Below are 19,273 nucleotides of genomic sequence, written 5' to 3'. Positions count from 1 at the left end.
AGGGAGTCTCCTCTGATCTCTGTTCAGTTTCTTCTACTTCAGTGAATTTGGATAAAGTTCTTTACTTCAAATATGCATTTTACCACTACAGAACCATCTTCTTCAGTGCTGCTCTGCAAGATAGTGGCATAACCATGTCAGATAAGGAGAAAAAGAGTCATTTTAGAGCCTCTGCCACCTGCCCTAAGAAAAGGCTTCATACAGACGACCATCACAAAGACTGAATTTACTGCCTACATCCCAACCATAAGGCAAAGAAGTGTAAGGTATGTCATACCTTTTCTAATAAACCTTGAGGGATCGTGAGGGGTGCCTTATTATATGGCTCCAGAAGCTGAAAGCCAGAAAGGAAGTGATTTTGAGTGAGGACAGTGATGAGGCATCCTCTTCTTCATCCAGGAGGTCCCATAATAAGGGAAGATCACGTCACACCCATTCTTCTGATGAGCGTCCCAAAAATGCCCTTAAAAAGACTTCTCATGGGTGCAGTCCCTCAAAATCTTCTCACAAACATGAAAAGGATAGAAATGGACATGCTTCGGGGTACAAACAACCAAAAAAGGCAAGTACTGAGCCTACTAATACACCATATAAAAGGCAGGCACTCTTTCAAAAAGCTTTCTTCTGTGCCTCCTGAAGAAAAGCAGTCGCCAAAAACGCCATAGTTGACGGGACCGTCAACAACAAGCCTTCACCGCCGATGGCGGGTGCGGAGGTTCGCCAATCTTCGACATCTAAACAGAAGGCGAGTACTGCTCCTACATCGACTGCAGTGTCGTTGACTCTGTTGTTGATACTTTGTCACCGTCATGTAAACTGTAAACGATACCGTTGGCGATGCCTGGGGTAATGGCAACAACTACAGCGACCACAACAGTGCTGATGGCTATGACAACGGTAATGACGACATCTATAGCAGTTATAACGTCGCTTATGGTTTCCAAATCACAGTCGATATCTGCTTCTCCGACGATGGCGACGTCAGTGGTACCGTCGACGAGGGAAAAACCCTTAATAAACAGAAAAGGCCAGGACAAGGCGGATTACATCAGAAGTCACCTCACCCAGCAAGGTTACACCTCTGTTGCCTTCCCACCTGTTGGAAGAGCAGGATTCGAAAGAAGAGGATGACGGACCCTTTGGCTACGCAAGTAGCCCATCCCAGCTGCATTTTAAGTGCCAGGAGGATGATTTTGATGAGGAATATGGAGATGATCAATACAATATTCCTCAGCAGGAATACCATTTGTATTATCAGGAAGAGGTAGTCTGCATGCCTTCATCGTTGCTAACAGAACTACAATTTATGTTAGCTGACTATAGTAAAAGATTTCCTCCAACACCTGCACCTCAGGAACAGCCTACATTAGTGTCTTGCCCACATTCTGTCACCTCTACTCCAAAGAGGGTTCTAGCTTTGCAGTCGGAACCTCTACAGAAATCACTTTTATCAGCTCCTCAACAACATCCAGAAACTATGGATGATGACCAGGAAGAGGGAGAACTAGAGATCCGCATAGAGAGTAGGACGACTACCTCATTCCCACGCCATCCTCTCCTTCTCCAGTACCCGTTGACTCGCCACCAGAAGATATTGGTGGCTTTCACAACTTACTAGAAAGGGTAGCCAAGACTTGATCGACCAATGCCAACTTGCCAAACTGAATGCTTTTTATATAATTTTAAAAAGACATTTAGAAAATCAGTGAGGGATATCTCTATTATGAGTCATATATGGGGCTGGGGCATGGGGGACTGAAAACCCCGCTGTAATACAGGTGATGGAAAATAAATTCCTAAAGCGGGTTTTATCGATCCGAACTGGGTCGTCAAACAGTTTTTGCCACAGTGAAATGGGTATGACCAATGTGACTGATATTGTTCGTCTGTCGCCCCTATTACTGTGGGGAAAAATATGGTTATCCAACAAGCTCCAGCTCACCAAAGAAATTCTTCATGACTGTACGACCCTAGACAATGCAAAGCAGATCCCTTGGTTGTCATATGTCAATAATATGTTGCACAAGATAGGTCTGGGTCATCTTTATAATGACCCGAAAAAAATTCAGGGAAACATAAAAGCCCAAATAAAAGCAAGTTATTGGGAATTTTTAAACACACCATGCTTGGGTGATGTAACTGTTCATGTCAAGTCTCAGCATCAGTTCTATTTAACTTTTACAACCAATACGCAATGGCGGTTTTATCTTACAAGGTTTAGGCTAGATATCCTTCATTTTTTGTTTGCTTTTCCCAAACAAGGGGGATGGTGTGAGAGGCTGCTCCCTTGTCCTTGCAATAACAGAGTTAACCAAAGCACCATACACCTTGTCCTCTTCTGTTCTCTTTATCAGGAGCCAAGGATTAGATTTATTAAACCCATCCTGAAGGGGCGGCAGCCATGTACTTATAAAGAAGGTTACGACTATCTGTTATCGCTATCATCTGTTGAAGTTTGTTGTGCCATGTTAAACTTCATAAGAGTATCACTTCAGATCAGGAAACGCTACGGATAATTTAGCCATTGACCTGTATTCTGCCATGGGAATGTGTATATATGCTGTATGATTTGTAATTAACATTGTGTGTAAAATTACTTGCTAATAGTAGGGGACAAAATGTGGGTCCCACTATCAATTGTTCTTATATTCTGATAAGTGACAAATGGTCATTTAAAAAAAATAACTTTCAATTACTTTTTTTAAATGTATAACTATAGTGGTTCATTTTTAAATTGTGTATCATGCTTTTTACTTTGTACTTTTATGATTCATTGTATGAATCGAATAAAGATTTTGAACCGACAGAGTCATATATGGGAGGAAAGACTCAAGGTCATGAAGAAGACAGTGACACCAATCCTATCCAGATTGGAGAAGAAATGCAAGGCTCCAGAGGATGCTTCAGCCTGCTTGGTGGGTCATCCCAAACTGGACTCTGTATTCTCTCAGGTAGCACGGAAAAAATCTAAGGACCCTTCAGCGCCCTTTACCACACCTTCCGATAGGTAAAGCAGTTGCTTGGATAACGCTGGTAAGCGTTTTTCGTTAATGTCCGCTGTAATGGTCAGAGCAGCTAATGCTCTTGCCATTCTGTGTCGATATGATCGACAAATGTGGTGCGACCTGGCTCCGTATGTGGATCAACTTCCTTAAGAGAGCTAATCGGAAGTCAGGAAAATTCTCCAGGAGGGCGAAAGAGCATCTGCGAAGGTTATAAATTGTGCGATGGATATTGCTACTAAAGGATTCAGGTCGCTGGGAGGTTCAGCGATATTGCGCCGTCAAAGATTGCTCAGAGATACTTAATTTAGGCCCGAAGTGCAAAATAAGATTCTAGACCTTCCATCCAATGGAGAAGCTTTATTTGGAAAGCACATCGATGTTGCACTGCAAGATATAAAGAAAGATACTGACACGGCGATGGTGTTAAGGACGCTTCAATATTGAAAAATACCCTTTAGGGGAGCTAGAGCAAGAGGCCTTACTTCGTATATAGGTGGATATCAGTAGTGTAGGTATCCCTCATACGCTACATCTTCCCAGCCTTATCGATCGCAGTATGTTCAATGACAGCCACAGTCAGGGGCGTATTCTAAATCTACCCTCAGAGGAAGAGCAGAACGTCAGGGAAAAGATACCTCACAACGCCTATGACGAATTTCTGACTCTGGCTATTTTTGGTCCCACCTTTCAATAGATTCCCCTAGGGGGGGGGGGCACATTCTTTTCACCTTCATCAGTGGCAAAAAATAACTACGGGCAGATGAGTCCTCAATCTGATATAATTCAGCCATACTTTAAGTTCCTTCACATCCAACCTTGTACTCCTTCAGGAATGCCAGAGGTATCTTTTGCTTTTGAAAATTCTTGCAATGCTCCGAGGGAAGGGGTTCTATTCCCATTTCTTTCTGGTACGGAAAAACTTGATACAATCGCGTCCGATCCTGGATTTATTAACTCTCAACACCTATCTCAAGAAACAGTCCTTTCGCATGGTCTCCCTTCAGAACATTGTATTACTTCCATACCCAGGGGATCATATGACTGCCTTAGACTTACAAGATGCATATTTTCACGTCCCCAGCCATCCCTACCACAGGCAGTACCTACGATTTGTCATAGCCGGAATCCATTACCAATTCAAAGGACTACCGTTTGGCCTCAAACTGGCTCCAAGAATATTCATCAAATGTCTGGCTCCAGTAGCAGCCTTTTCTGAGGAAGCAAAGGCATCAGTTTTCCTTACCTGGATGACTGGCTAATCAAAGCGCCTTCACATGCAGCAGTATGTACAAGTCTGTTCACCTAGCTGGGCCTGGCCCTGAAAGAAGAAAAGTCATCTCTGCGCCCTTCCACAAGCATCACCTTCTTAGGAGCAATATTGACACCACTTCAAGTAAAGCGTCTCTCTCTCTCTCTCTCTCTCTCTCTCTCTCTCTCTCTCACTCTCACTCTCACTCTCACTCTCACTCTCACTCTCACTCTCACTCTCACTCTCACTCTCACTCTCACTCTCACTCTCACTCTCACTCTCACTCTCACTCTCACTCTCACTCTCACTCTCACTCTCACTCTCACTCTCTCTCACTCTCACTCTCACTCTCTCTCACTCTCTCTCACTCTCTCTCTCTCTCTCTCTCAGCGAAACTGATATCACTGGCCCGATCATTTGCAAAAAGAAAGTAACTTTCAGTTCGCCGTTACAAGTCGCTTCTTGGAACTATGTCATCTTGCATCCCTCTTATTCCCTTCTACCAATTAAGACTGCGTCCATTACAGAAAGAGCTGGTTTGGCAATGGCATCAGGCAGCAGGTTCCTTCGAGGATGTCATTACAATCATGCCAGGTATTCTAAACTGTACCAGCGTCTACAGAGCAGGCTTAGATGATGCCAATATTGTTGGCTACATCCAGTGCATCATAGTCTGGAGCTAGACACACATATGTCTTCATCTTGCCGTCTGACCTGATCAGTGTGTTGACCTTGGCAACATCAATATCGTAAAGCTTCTTTACAGCCTGTTTAATCTGGTGCGTGTTAGCCTTGGCATCAACAACGAAGACCAGCGTGTTGTTATCTTCAATGTTCTTCATGGCAAACTTAATAAATGCATACTGGTCAAGTTTGTTCCTACGAGGAGCACTCTTCCTGGGATACTTCGGTTGCATCCTTACCCTCAAGGTCCTTTGCCTCCTGAAAGTGGGGGCTGTCCTAATTTCTTCTTCTTGTGACTATGTACCCCCTTAAGAACAGCCTTTTTAGCTTTCAAAGCCTTGGACTTTGCTTCGGTTTTAACAGGGACAGCTTCCTTCTTGGCCTTCTGTGATATGTTGGGGGTAACTGGTATGAGCAACGCCGTGTATTGGTGGACCCGATGTCAAAATATTTCCATTGGTCTTTCCTTTCTCACCATGCCCGCTACGACGTGATCACCCAGGATGCCTCCCTGGAAGGATGGAGAGCCTTCCTGACAGATCTCCAGGTCAGTGGGCATTGGCAGTGTCAAGACCAGCATCTTCATATCAATTTGCTGGAGCTCAGGGCAGAGAGATTAGCATTGCAGGCATTCATGCCGAAGACAACAGCAATGCATTATCTCAAGAAGCAAGGCGGCACAAGGTTCTTTCCCCTCTCAGGAGGCTCATTGCATCTGGAAATGGGCGTTGTAGAACAGAATCTCTCTGAAGGTGGAAGACAGCAGAACACCTTCCGAGGTGGGGGGGTCAGAATATGACGGTAGACACATTAAGGAGGCTCAAATTGACCTGCCACAAGCGGATGATCCATCAACAAACTCTAGACAGCCTTTTGCTCAGATGGGGGACGCCAACAGTGGTCCTCTTTGCGACCACACAGAACAAGAAATGCTGGTACTTCGCAAGTTGGCATCACCAACCGGGATCCTAGGGGGAATGCATTTTTGATGGCATGGTCAGGCATCTTTGCCTACGCTTTTCCGCTGATTCTCCTCCTGCCACGGTTGCTCATAAAGATATAGCCAGAGCCCTGCAGGAGGATCCTAATAGTGCCATCCTGGCCTCGTCAACATTGGTTCACAGATCTTCTCCTTCTTTCATATTCACAACCTATTCAGCTGCGTCCCATTCCATCACTTCCCACGATGTCCCAGAGACAAGTGCTACATCCAGTTCCCAAATTGCTTCCATTAGCCGCATGTCTCCTGAACACTGTGAATTTCAGTATCTAGTAATCCCTTCTGAGTGTAGAGATGTTCTTTCAAATGCTCTGGCACAGAGCACTAATAAGACGTACAGGATGAAGTGGAAAAGAATATGTATATGGTGTCAGGATTCAAATGTTTATCCTCTACGGTCCTCTTCTCATGAGATCCTTTCTTACATACTGCTATTAGCAAAGTCTGGATTAGCACATGCCTTGATTAAAGTCCCGCTAGCTGCTTTATCCCACTTCAGAAAGACATCCTCAGGACCGTGTTCTGGTCAGAAAGGACCATTAAACAGTTCATGAGAGGCCTATTCCGTACCATTCCACAGGTTAAGCCTCCACCACCTATGTGGCATCTCAATATAGTATTGCTTATAACTCATGAAACATCCTTTGAAACCCATTCATAAGGCGTACCTTAAGTTCCTATTATGAAAGGTTGCCTTCTTGCGCTGACATCTGCCAGGAGAGAAATTCAAGCCCTGTCCATACAGGAACTGTTTCTACAGTTTACAGATGATCGAGTAGTCCTTCGTACTAATCCCAAGTTTATCCCTAAAGTTCCATCGGACTTTCATTTAAATGAGCCTCTTATCCTTAAAACCTTCTTTCCACTACCAACAACTGGGGCAGAAAGAGCTCTTCATTTGCTGGATATTCAACACTGTCTAAAATTTTATCTACAAATAACAAAGACATTTTGCAAATTGACCTAGCTTTTTGTATCCTTCAGGGCACCCAGGAAGGGCTATCCTCTATCCAAAAGGGGGATTGCCCATTGGATCTCGAGTACAATTCAGTATTGCCATTAAACGGCAGGAAAGCTCTTCGGGCACTGGTGTGTGCTCCTTCTACAAGAGAAATCTCTACATCTACTGCTTTTTGCTGGCGTACCTATCCAGGATATCTGCATGGCTGAAACCTAGAAGAGTACCCACTCCTTCACTAAACATTACTGCTTGGTTGCAGACGCTCACAATGATGTAACAGGAGGACAGGCAGTGCTGAGGAACCTTTTCCAGTGACTGTGATCTCTCTCCTTCCCCCCTCCTTACTTTCTGCTGTAAGACTCCGCACATTTTGTTCTGTATGTATTTTATGTATGTTCATAATATGACATATTGTCCGTATAAGTTCATATTATGGTGCATTTTAAGTATGCAATTGTTTATGTATGCAATATTTATCAGTTCGGGGACTGATGGCTTCAGTTAGATCTGCTTCTCTACAGATTGACAATTTGGAGCACACTCTTAGAATTAATTAAGGAAAAATGTGCTACTGACTGCTAGCTACTCTGATGAAAGCATGTGAATCTATGAAAGTTCCAATACTGGACTAAGAAAATAAGTTCCTTACCAGTAACTGTAGTTCTCCAGTATTTAAAGCGTTCATAGATTCATATGCAACCCACCCTCCTCCCATGAGATGCTCACCTTTGGATTTTTACAGGTGTATTTTTGTACATGTGCTGTGAAAATCTGAGGGTCTAAGGTTCCCTCAGGAGTTTTCTAGAGTATGAGAGGTACAGATTTGTTCAGGAATTACTTTTGATCTCTTTTACAAAACGATAGAGATATGTTACAAAACTGAAATAGGCCTAGACCCGGTTTCTGTTTTGTATTTGTATACCATTGCTATTTTGATGTACCGGGGACTCCCATCTCAACGATATGGAATGATTCAAGCATGTGAATCTATGAAAGCTTCCAGTACTGGAGAACTACAGATACAGGTAAGTTACTTATTTACTTATTTACTATTGTGTGTATTTGCAGATGTCTAACACTCCTCTCTGATAGGCTTAAAGTTGCTCGACCCCACTACCCCATAGAAGATCACCTTGGGCTTGTTCACTCATAAGGGATTCCCTGTGCTCTTTGCACAGTATTTCTCTTTTTGATATGCTTTATAAAGAGCCTGCTTCCTACAACTGCCCACTGTGTTCTGATCAGTTGCTTAACATTGTGGCAGATGTCGGACAGAAGCGCACAAAGATTCCACAATCACTGCAAAGAATTGTTTTCAGGTTTCATCTGATACAGGATTTCTGGCAGTGGTTACCATACTTTGAAGAAACATGAAGTTTGTTTAAGATCCCTGTGCTATCTGAATTTGTGAAGGGATTGGTGAACAAGTTTCCTCTTGCACTTAACATCACCGCTCAGTCGGTTATCAAATTGTTTTTTTCTCAATTGATGGCTGTGCCTTGTAGTATGTGATAGCCAACTGATACTAAGTGTAAAATGGACAGCCAAAATATGTAATGCATAAATATATATTTACAAAACGTGTACCACACTCCAACACACTATTGAGAACTTGCCCTCGTTTTTGCAAGGACTGTGTAAGAATAATAATCTCACCCAATGTCGCATAGTGCTACATTATGTGACATTCAAGAATTTAGAACTTCTAGGATAGCTGGTGCACAGCCTTTAACGTTCTTCAAATTTGATTTGAGTTATCTTGAGTAAATGTTTTGGGTACTCCACTGGCGGCGTCTTCCGTCCGTTTGACGTCTGTATATAATAAATGAATGCATTGCTTCCAAACTAGTTTGGTTGCATCCCCTTGGGCACACCTTAGGTGCCTATATAAAATGGACTCCACAGAGTTTTTGCACTTTTCAAGCAATGTTTTAATATTTCAATACTTCAATGTTCTTCAATGCGTGACAGAAATGTACTATGCTTTTTCAAAACCAATATGTTTTCCACATATGCTTAGATGGCTCCTATGCAATTCGGGCGGAGAGCCCTTCTTCAGGGAGAATCTCTGAAATATGAAATCATAGCACAAGTTTTTAATACATCCTTATGTCTTATATCTCTGTGGAGTCCATTTTATATAGGAACCAAAGGTGTGCCCAAGGGGATGCAACCAAACTAGTTTAGAAGCACAGCATACATTCAAGAATTTAAAACAAATACATTTCTGTAAGGAAACATTTCCACATGGTTAATATTTGGACAGTCTGTTCTTTCAGCCTCGTTTTTTTGTTTCTTTATATGATACACTTTTTGTGATAGTATGTAGTTGTGACTTTGCAATAGTGCCCTTAAAACAAATAAAATAGGGGCACTAACTTAATCCAGAACCTTCAGCGAGGTTTTGTTCCAAATTTGCCAGATATGGTCGTAGAGACGTGACTCAAGATGAAACTTTCTTTCGTCTCTTGTGTGGGTACTGAATTTAATTTAAACGAGTCCATTGTGCTGCCAGCCTTCTTTCTGTCACCTCCTCCATCTAAGGCAGAGGATACTCTGTAAGAGGACATGCTGATATTCCATTGAACGTACAGCTATTTGTTGTGCTTCCAAGGGTGTTGTGAAACATTGAGTGCTGTGAAGCAGTTAAGAGTTAGTGTATTGAAGGAATAATCATTTGTTTTCCAAAGTAGAACTCCTAATGCTTTTATTTTTAGGTATGTTCCGCTCCAAGAAATTTGTAAGGTGTCCATTTGTTTGTTGTTCTCTTCATCTAGTTGAGAAATGCTGTTGCCTGAACTCAAACGTCTTGTTTGAAAAATCTGTTCATCACCCTTTCAGTTTGATTTTTTTTCTTTTGTTACTTGTGGCCACTTCATCAAAATGTGTTAGGTATTCAAGAGTATCCTTTCTGCCAAACTGCCCTATTTAGGGTCTAGTGACCAGTCTAGTTTTCACTCTGTGCCCCTGCTGGGTACACCAAGGAAACCTTACACTAAGAGCCTGATGTACTTCGTCTGTGTAAATGCATCAGAATGTCTGCCCTATTTAGAGCAGAAAATATGATGCATTGTTTTTCTCTTATAGATTGCCAGAGAAGTAGTGGCAGACCCAAAGAGAAAACATTGAAAATTACCCTACATCCTGGGAGCAAACTCCCAGGTTGTCATGGCTTTTTTTTATTCTACAAAAACAACAGTTTTTTGTAATATAAAAAAGTTGCCACCCTCTGAAGCCTAAATGAGGGCCAATACCATATAGTCATCCTATAATAGTTGATTCACTGATAATTAATATTTTTGAAAGGTTAAACTACTGGATGTAATACTAGTGAAAACCTTCGACAGTCCTTCTCCACTGTGGCATAGTGCCTAGAGCGTAGAACCATTGTGCCAGCACAAGTAGATTAAGCACTGCTTTATCTCATTTATTCATTCATCTGCTACCAACGTGTGTTATATTCTTCAAAGAAACAGAGACCACTTTTGTCATTAAATTGTATTTTCTATGGGAAGATGTTGATAGGCTGCTTTGTAATCAGACTTTGTAACCTAGCTCTTGTATTTTGTTTTATTACCAGGAAGAAGTTCAAGCCTTGTCAAATGAAAAAATATCTTTAAAGCAACAGTTGGACTCGTCAAACAGCACTGTTCTAATTTTACAAAATGAGAAAAGCAGACTACAACAAGAAGTTATGGATTCGAAAAAAGAACAAGATGACCTCTTGGTACTTCTTGCTGACCAGGATCAGAAAATATTTTCGTTGAAGAGCAAGCTCAAAGAATTGGGAGAACCAGTAAGATATACAAACATTTACATATGTCTCCTTGCATTACAATAAAAGCAAATTTTAAGGGGCGCATCACACATCACTTAATTTTGACCGTCGCATCTTAGAATTAAACCCAGGTGTTTTCGATGTTGTTGAGTTCTGAAAACCAGGGTGCTGCAGTGCTCATGTGGTTGGTAGCACCACATGTGGCACCGTGGATGGAACAGCACTCTGACCTCCATATCTCTTCCATTTCTTTAAATGTGTGGCATTGATAATATTGTCATCAAAGAGAGATGCTCAGGAAGTGTTGGTGTGATAGTCTTTCATTGCATTATGTCAGTGTTAAGGTTTCTGAATTTAAGGATTAAGAAAGTAAAATGAAAATGTTTTCAAATTTCTACACATCGAGGTATAAAGTTATGAACTATGAGAAATCTTGTTAATAAAGGTGAGGTTTTATTAAACGTTTTTAAGGCCAGTGTTTTCACCTTAGATACAGTCGTAGTACAGTTAAGAAACCGCGCATGAACCAAGTTTTGGTTGTTTTCCGAATGCTGAAAATGAAATAATTTTAAAAATACTTGAGTTGAAGATAAAAATACTAATTACTTTCATTCCATTTTCACGCCCCTAACTTTGTTGGACACCTAATACAGTGATTGCACATTGACCCCCTGCACATTTTACTCCGTTTCATGTTTTCCTTTTACCAGGCAGATCCTCGCAATGCTGTTTAGGCTTAGTGCTCCTGGCATGTTTCACTGTTGCAGCTCATTAAAAAAGGCTTTTAACCTCTTCTGATTTTCACCAATTGTTTCTTTAGCTGTTAATGGTCCTTCACTTAGCTGATTCTTTCCTGCCCTGCTTTAGAGCTCCTCCCTATGGAAATACTGCTTTATGCAGTTTAAAGAGAAGGATCTGTAAATCTCAGAGATGATCAATTGTTTTCTCGAGTGCCATTGACTATGTTTGGCTCTAAAGCCACTTTTGGCTTTTCAAGACTTCTCAGTGATCTTAGGTGGCAAGGTGGAGACAAACGTATAGCTAAATCTTCTGAACATTGGGTTAATGTGATGATTCTAAGAAGTAAATGTTGAGGTCTTGAGTTCCTCCGTGTTTAGTCAGTGATGCTTAGTACTAGCCTGAAAGTTAAGGAGTTAGTATTTTATACAACCTTGGTGGTTTTTCATTTTTCTTTTATTCTGTATGTGAAGGTATGGGCCCTCTATTATAATGTCTATTTAATAGTCTGAATATGTATGACCGGTGTGAATGTAAAAGTGCTCTGCCTTCAGGGGATCTTCATTGATAATTATAGCCCCACCCACATGTTGAATCCAGGAGCACTTTTTAAATGAAATATATCTTTTTTTTTATATTTAAAAAAATAATTTTCACCACCTAATAAAATGCCATGTTGGACTGTAACAAGGCCACTTAATTAACATAAGTTACAAGAAAAACGAACAAACCTTTTTTAATAGGAAAAGTGAAAGTTAAGGATGTAAGTGCTCCTAGATAGCTTTCGGCCTACAGACATTGGAAAACTGGCACTGCTCCTTTAAAGAAGCCCACTTCCCCAGTATGTAACCATGCCCCTTCAATGACTGTGTACCAGTTATTGTTTCCATGTTTTGATAAATCGTGGAGCACTGAGCTTGTCATTTTCAGGATTCTTTCCAAACCTTGGATTTCCATTTCTACTCTGCTGCCAAACGTTTTCTCAAAGAACCATGAATAGGATGGAGAATATGAACCTGAATGTGTAACAAGAGGGAGGGAGAGAGCGCCTAGAATTGATTTTCATTACGTATATTGAGCAAGTAGATTGATCTCACTGTACCTCAGCTGTCAACATTGTTTCTGAGGGCTTCCCCAAAGGGAAGTCTGAAAAAGATCTTAATGTGAAGAGCATGTCATCAAGGCCATGTACAGTGGCTACCTGTTCACCATGGAGGTCTGGCTCACTGTCAAAATGCTGCTTGAAGTACAAAGAAACTTAGGCTCTCAGTGCATACTGACTTCACAACTTCAAAGCAGCATTCTATATTTTGGAGGCGGAGCTTGCCAGTCTCAAAGATGGCTGCTGACTAAGCTCGCTCCGCAAGTCGCCTAACGCAACCCGGCAATTATCCGCCTTCCACCCAGGGCCCGCCATCTGAAAAGCAGCATAGAAACTATGGTGAAAGCAGAGCTTCCGGAGTCGTCCAGGTCGGACCGAGACTCGCTACCAGAGTGTAGATGTGAGCTGCCACGCCATGAGGTTTTCCGGGTCAGGGAGGTGAGGAGTGCTGAAGTGCAACGTGTCCGGGGACGCAAATGCGCCGTGCGGCCAGGCTCCCGGCCCACGTGTGCGAACCTGTGTTCCCCCTGCCGGCCTCATCATTGTGGTGTGTGTCGCCTGGGGGCTCGCCCAGCGTAGTCCAGAATAGACCAAGGCTCGTGCCGGGGGCGTGGATGCGAGCTGTGGCGTCATAGGACCTTCTGGCGCTGGGAGGTGACGAACACGAAGGCGCGGCCTGCCCCGGGGTTGTAAGAGCACTGTGCGGCCTGGTTCTCTGCCCACGGTGCGCGGATCAGAATTTCCCTACCCTCCCTCAACTTGGCGGTGAGTGGTACCTTGGAGCTCGCCTTGTGCCCTGCCTGGAATGCGGCCTGATAAAGGAGTTAAACCTATGCCAATCACCCATGGCCCTTCGACCGGCGATGTGCTGCAGAAAGCTCCCAACAACTACCGGTACCTGTGAGTGACTGTGCTCTCGCCGACTTTCGTGGGGGGCGGAAATTAACTCTGCGTGCTACAATCCTGCTGGAGTGGTGATATTCAGGGGTGGGGAGGGGCTGATTAGACCACTGCTTCATCCCTTGAGGTGCCTTCTATTGTCTGGCATGGCTGTGCCCTAGTTCCAAGGTCAGACAAGTGGAGCCTGAGGCCCGAGCTAGTAAAGGGCAGCTTGTTTGAGACCTGGTTGAATGTACCTCCTCGAGTTGTGATGGTTTGCGCCAAAGACTTCGGCTGTTGCCCATCTCTCCAAAAAGCCCTCAAAGAGTGGAATATGGCGGCAACACAAAAGAAGGCCCCGTTCTTAGAGGACGGGACAGGGGGTGTGGCTGGAAATCTGGATGATAATAGCTAATGCTTGACTGTTGTTTCTATCTAACCTTGCTTTGCTATCCTATTTTATCTTGGCTATTCGTAATTGTGGTGAGTGACAACTAGTTTGACAACCTGATCCGGGGGGTTCTACCAGTGGTGAATCCCCACAATAGACTTGTTTGCCACTGCAGAAAACTCAAAATGCAAAAGCTTCGTATCCAGACACCCACACCCGCAATTGAAGGTGAAGTACTATGGATGAACTGGGCCGGGATATTTTCTTATGCTTTTCTGCCTCTCCCACACATTCCATATGTTTACAGGAAACTGAGACAGACTTCATTAAGATTGATACTCATTGCTCCCACATGGGCTCTAAAACCATGGTACACAGCAGTAATAGAGCTAACCCTAGTACCTCACGTGAAGCAACCCAACTACCCAAACCTTCTCAGTCAGGATGAGACATTCAAATATTCAGCAGCTCAATCATGCAATCTGGGCCCTGAGGTCATAGAGCTTGACTACCCGAACCTCCCTCTAGAATGCATGGCTATTCTAAAAAAGGCCAGAAGACCAACCACAAAAGCTTGCTTGCAGCAAAATGGAAAAGTCTGTGCACTATTGCGCTTCCCTAAACATGAACTCTTCTTCTCCAACCTAACGACAACTAATCTATTACCTGTTAAACTTGCAGAAAGCGCATTTCGCATACACCTCCAGATGCCTTCATTTAGCAGCCATTGCAGCATACCTACAAAACAGGAAGCACCAATCCCTTTTCCGCATTCCTGTCATTAAAGTCTTCAAGGAAGGATTTAAACTAATCATTCCACCTCATACACTTCATTTACCAGCATGGAACGTGAACATTGTACTAACAAGATGACCATTTGAGCCACTACGTATCTGTGAAATTAAATATTTAACATGGAAGGTGGCTTTTATTGTAGCAATAACATCTCTACGAAGGGTTAGTGAAATACAAGTTATCACTATTGAAGAACCACACTGCCAAATGTTCCCAGATAAAGTGCCACCAAAGGTCATATCATCTTTCCATTTAAATCAAACTTTAGAGTTTGCAGTTTTTTTTCCCCGAAACCAGAAACTGTGACAAAACGTACTTTACATACACTTGATGTTAAGCGAGCACTTCTCTAATACTTGGAACGCACAAAACCCTTCAGAAAAGCACATCAATTGTTTTTCTTTCACAAACTCAGAGAAGGGAAATTCCATTTCCGAAACGGAAATAGCAAGATGGATTGTCATGTGCATCCATATTTGTTATGCCAATGCAAAACAAAATCTACCATCTATGCCAAGGGCTCATGCTACAAATGAAGTATTTTACTTACCCTGTAAGAATCTATTCATAGGGAGTAGAAATGCAGATTCACATGCACCCTCCTGCGTCCCCGGCAGGTATTAGATGGTGACAAAAATGCAGACTTTTACAATAAACTTTGGAAACTGCTTAAAAAACTGAGTTATGCTGGTCTCTGGGGAGAGGTGAAGATTAGGCAACATATGCCTTGTTAGTTAGAATACAGACATAAACAGTGTGGTTTATAGCTCATATGTATTGACAGTTGTCAGTTATACCAGAACAGCACCTGAAATAAAATTATCTTCTGGAATTCAAGGAAGAACTCTAATGCTCTTTGATGCCACATATTTTTGCTACCAAAACACCTGACTTTGGGTATGACATTGTTTAATCGATTGTAGAAAACACATTACTTTCCTCTTTTTTGAAAATGTGCCTTCAACACAACAGTGAAAGAACAGAGGCAGTGCCTTTCGGCAAAGCCCAGGACTTTTGGACCCCTGACTGGTAGCCCTCAGAACTGTGGGTAGATCCTTCCCCCACGCTCATTATTAAAAAATCTGGGTGTCAAACTAGATCAGGCCCTATCAATAAAAGATAAAAATTCCGCCACTTGCAGGGCGTGCTTTGCAACTATGCCGCTTTTGAGTAAAGTCTTCCCTTGGCTTCAATCTTCTGCAATACAGACTCTGGTTCAGGCCTTATTCATAAGCCACCTTGACTATGGCAATACCCCGCTCATGGCTGCAAATGATTCCCTGCTAGCCATACTCCAGGAAGTGCAAAATACTGCTGCACTCCTGGTTAGTGATCTCCCTGCTAGCTCCCCATCTGCGCCTACCTTTAGATCTATACACTGGCATCCGATTAGGAAGCACATTATCTTTAACATCTGCTGTCTCACCCATAAGTCTCTTATTGGTGGAACCCCCACATAACTAATACACAAACTGCAGTTCTGTTATCCTTCCCGAATGCTGAGATCAAGCGACAAGGTGCTCTTGATCATTCCCCGCAGAGGCGGAGGAGTTTTTTTTTCTTTACTACTCCGTCTACTTGGAATCAACTTCCACGTCCTCTCCCCTACTGCTCTGACTTTGCTAAATAAAAAACTCATTAAGACCTTGTTGTTTTAGGCTCAGTGTGATGTTTCTTTGCTGGTGAAGTGCCAAGATATACCTTTGGGTATAATTTGTGCTCCATATCAAGTTGTAACTTTCCATCTTGGACCACGCATAACTTTAAACATTGAGATTGTTTTTTTTGCCCTGATGAAGCAACGTATGCATTCAACGGTCCTGAAGATGTTGGCTTGAATAGCCCTAGAGAAAAACAATTAAACTTACTATTCAAGTAGCATTATGCTTAGGAATTCTTTAAATTAATGAGATTATTGTCTTATTTACTGCCTCAGAACCGCTCTTCCTCATTGTGACTAGGTAGTTAAGTGGACGAAGCTCTACAATCTCTGAGGTTATGCAGTTGGTCTTTTAGAGGTTCTCTTCCATTTACAGTCCAGTTGAAATGAGGTGTATGGGATAGTTAGTAGTGCATTAAACTTATGTATGTTAATACTGCATGTTCTTATAATGTACAGTTGGTTTGCCAGTCTTATGAAACAGAATTATTCAAACGCAACAATCTATAAAGGGTGCCAAAGTAAGTGATTAGTATTTCTTCAGAATTTCTCTGCTGTTTTTGTATATGGTTTAAGACTTCATTTTAAGGTATTTTTCTTGTTTTTTACGCTAGGTAGAGGATGAAGACGATTTAGAATCTGGAGACCAAGGTGATGATGATGATGATGATGATGAGGACGATGACGATTTGGGAGAGTAAAATCTCAAGTTATGCCCATGAGGGATGTCTTGTTTTTCAAAGAATTAAAACATCAGTGCTTACTTCAAATGCAACGAGTGCCGAAGCAGATGTTGGACTGTTTCATTGTTTCAGAGTGGATGCCATATTTCTATAGAGACTTTTATCATAGACAGAAAAAAAGATTCCCTACTCTATTTAAGTTATATTTCACCATCCCATGCATTTAAGATCGACTAGAACCTGCTTGAGCCCTTCAAAGACAAAGCTTGCGCTTGAGCTGACAGCGGCACTGTTGCTTCAGTACTTGCCATATACAGATGCTGTGCACAAGTCCATTTTAATTCTGCTCTTTTTGAACTGTCTTAACATGTTATTAAATACGTGTGTACTTCTCACTCGTTGAATGGACTAGATTTGTTTTTGTTCATTTTATGGCTGGGTTTTACACATGCCATGGAAAAACTTTAAAAAGGATCTGTTCTCTTCCAGTCAAGAGAATACTAATTGGGATTGCAAGTACTTCTACAGCTCTCAGATGCAATGAAGTACTGTTCAGATTTTTCAAATAAAAGTTCATTTAAATGGAAATGTGTGGTTATAGTGCCTTGGTTGCTGCAGTGGACTATTCCCAGAAGTAACAGTTCTGTACCACTAGACAGAGACAACGAACCTCAAATGTGTGCTAAATGTGTAGCAGCTTATCCTGGACATTTGCTACAATTGTGCAGGGTGTTTTGTAACAACATATTGATTTGTTTGCTGAAAACCCCATCAAAACAGCTGCGACCTCTACATCTACTAAAGGTTTACTTTAAATCAATGTTTTATTCTAATCTGAAATAAAGTCGAGGCACCCTTGGATTTATAGGCCTTTTCACTGGGAGAAAAGCAATGGATTTTAAAACAAAGGAAGAAATTTCATTTGTTTCAAGTTTTAGAAATAAAACAGACTTGTTTAGTATTCTTGTGCATGGGTGTTAATGTATTTGGTGGTGTCCCTGCTTGTTTTTCGGTTTCAGATATAATAATGAAGCTATTGCAAGTTTAGTTCAAAGGGCACACAGGATGTCAATGCACGGTTTATATACTGTTTATTATGGTACAAAGAGATGTGACCTCTGATCTTTTCAAGCTGTAATTTAAAAAAACATATACTCCTACCATCTGGTGCTGGGCCCGAACGTTTGGAACTTGTTTTTCTTCAACAAAGTTAGAGTCACAAAACCTACTATGACACCACAATGCACCAGGACATGAGTTTCAACTCAGATTGTTTTCTTCTTCCATCGGGCACCAGCGTTTGAGAATACAGATCTGGGAAATGTGTTCCTTGCTGGATTCTTTTGCAGCAGATGTGCGTTCTTTGATCCCTGGGACTGGAAAACACTACCATGCCCACCAAGAGGGCGTCCTCGATAGACACAGATTGTTAGCCTTCAAAGTCTTGTGCCTTAGAAGCTCATGCCTTTGGCAACCCTCAATCCTATTCTGGCCACAACTTTTAGAATGCACCTACGGCAATAGTATGTAAATACTCCTGAGGTGACCAACAGTGTGTCTGCAATCTGTGTGTTTCACCAACTGATGACAAAACTCTGTAATGCCTGTTGAGCTTTTTACTGCAAGAAGATCCTCCAGTATTTGAGCGAGTGGCTGTGGGCTCACAACTGGACACACTAACACTCTTTCCCTGAAACTTGCCATCTTACCCGAAGACCTCCCCTGACACTAAACAGGAGCAGGATAGTCCATCATGTATCCCAGTGGCTGAAGGATTTGGGACTCCAGAAGCGTTGTTCTCGGAGGGCACCGAGGCAGAGAAAGAAGAGCAAGAGCTCATGGTGAATCATAGCAGATTCCACCCCAGACCATGGTATAAATGACCATGCTAACTCCCCAGGCTTAGTACCCCAGGTGCCACAAGGTCAGTCTAGATCCCCAAAATCCCCTCCAACTGAGATAGAGTACTGCTTCCTGGCTTTGACACCTGAGTTGAGGCGAAAATGGCAAAACCTCTAGGTCGGTCTCCTCTGACTGGCATCCCTTGCAACGATAGACTGTGTCAATGCCCTCTAAAACTCCATTGAAAGCTGCTTCGCTGTGACACCTCCTCAACATCAAGACCCAAAACAGGTCCACTCGGAGCCGAAATTGACCACAAAATCAGCACCACCACTAGCATTGAATCTGGAGCTGACAAGTTCTGATACCCCCAAGTGCTCCTTCTTACAGAAACTCTTCTAAGCTCTGCACTTAAAACAGAAGAAACTGTTTCAACACCCATACACTGGAAATATCATTACCAAACCTCTATCCGTAGGACTCATGTAAATCCCGAAGAATCATAG

The 19,273-nt window shown here is 42.3% G+C and overlaps 1 protein-coding gene and 1 pseudogene across 6 annotated transcripts in view; one reads left to right on the top strand and one right to left on the bottom strand.

Moving 5' to 3' along the window:
- USO1 (USO1 vesicle transport factor) overlaps positions 1-17,886 on the top strand; it is a 682,652-nt gene extending 664,766 nt beyond the window's left edge. For all 6 annotated transcript variants that reach the window (XM_086961508.1, XM_086961506.1, XM_086961505.1 and 3 more), the window contains 2 exons: positions 10,480-10,695; positions 16,857-17,886. In XM_086961508.1, the coding sequence (XP_086817634.1) occupies positions 10,480-10,695; positions 16,857-16,943 (303 nt within the window). In that variant the 3' untranslated portion in view covers positions 16,944-17,886. The remainder of the gene's footprint in view (positions 1-10,479; positions 10,696-16,856) is intronic.
- Positions 4,884-5,518, bottom strand: LOC147727435 (large ribosomal subunit protein uL23 pseudogene; annotated as a pseudogene).
- Positions 17,887-19,273: the final 1,387 nt, after the last annotated feature.

Source organism: Lissotriton vulgaris, chromosome 3_1 (assembly GCF_964263255.1).
Source record: "Lissotriton vulgaris chromosome 3_1, aLisVul1.2, whole genome shotgun sequence".
Lineage (NCBI taxonomy): Eukaryota > Metazoa > Chordata > Amphibia > Caudata > Salamandridae > Lissotriton > Lissotriton vulgaris.
Note: the sequence above shows the minus strand (reverse complement) of the source record. Positions and strands in the feature narration are given on the sequence as shown.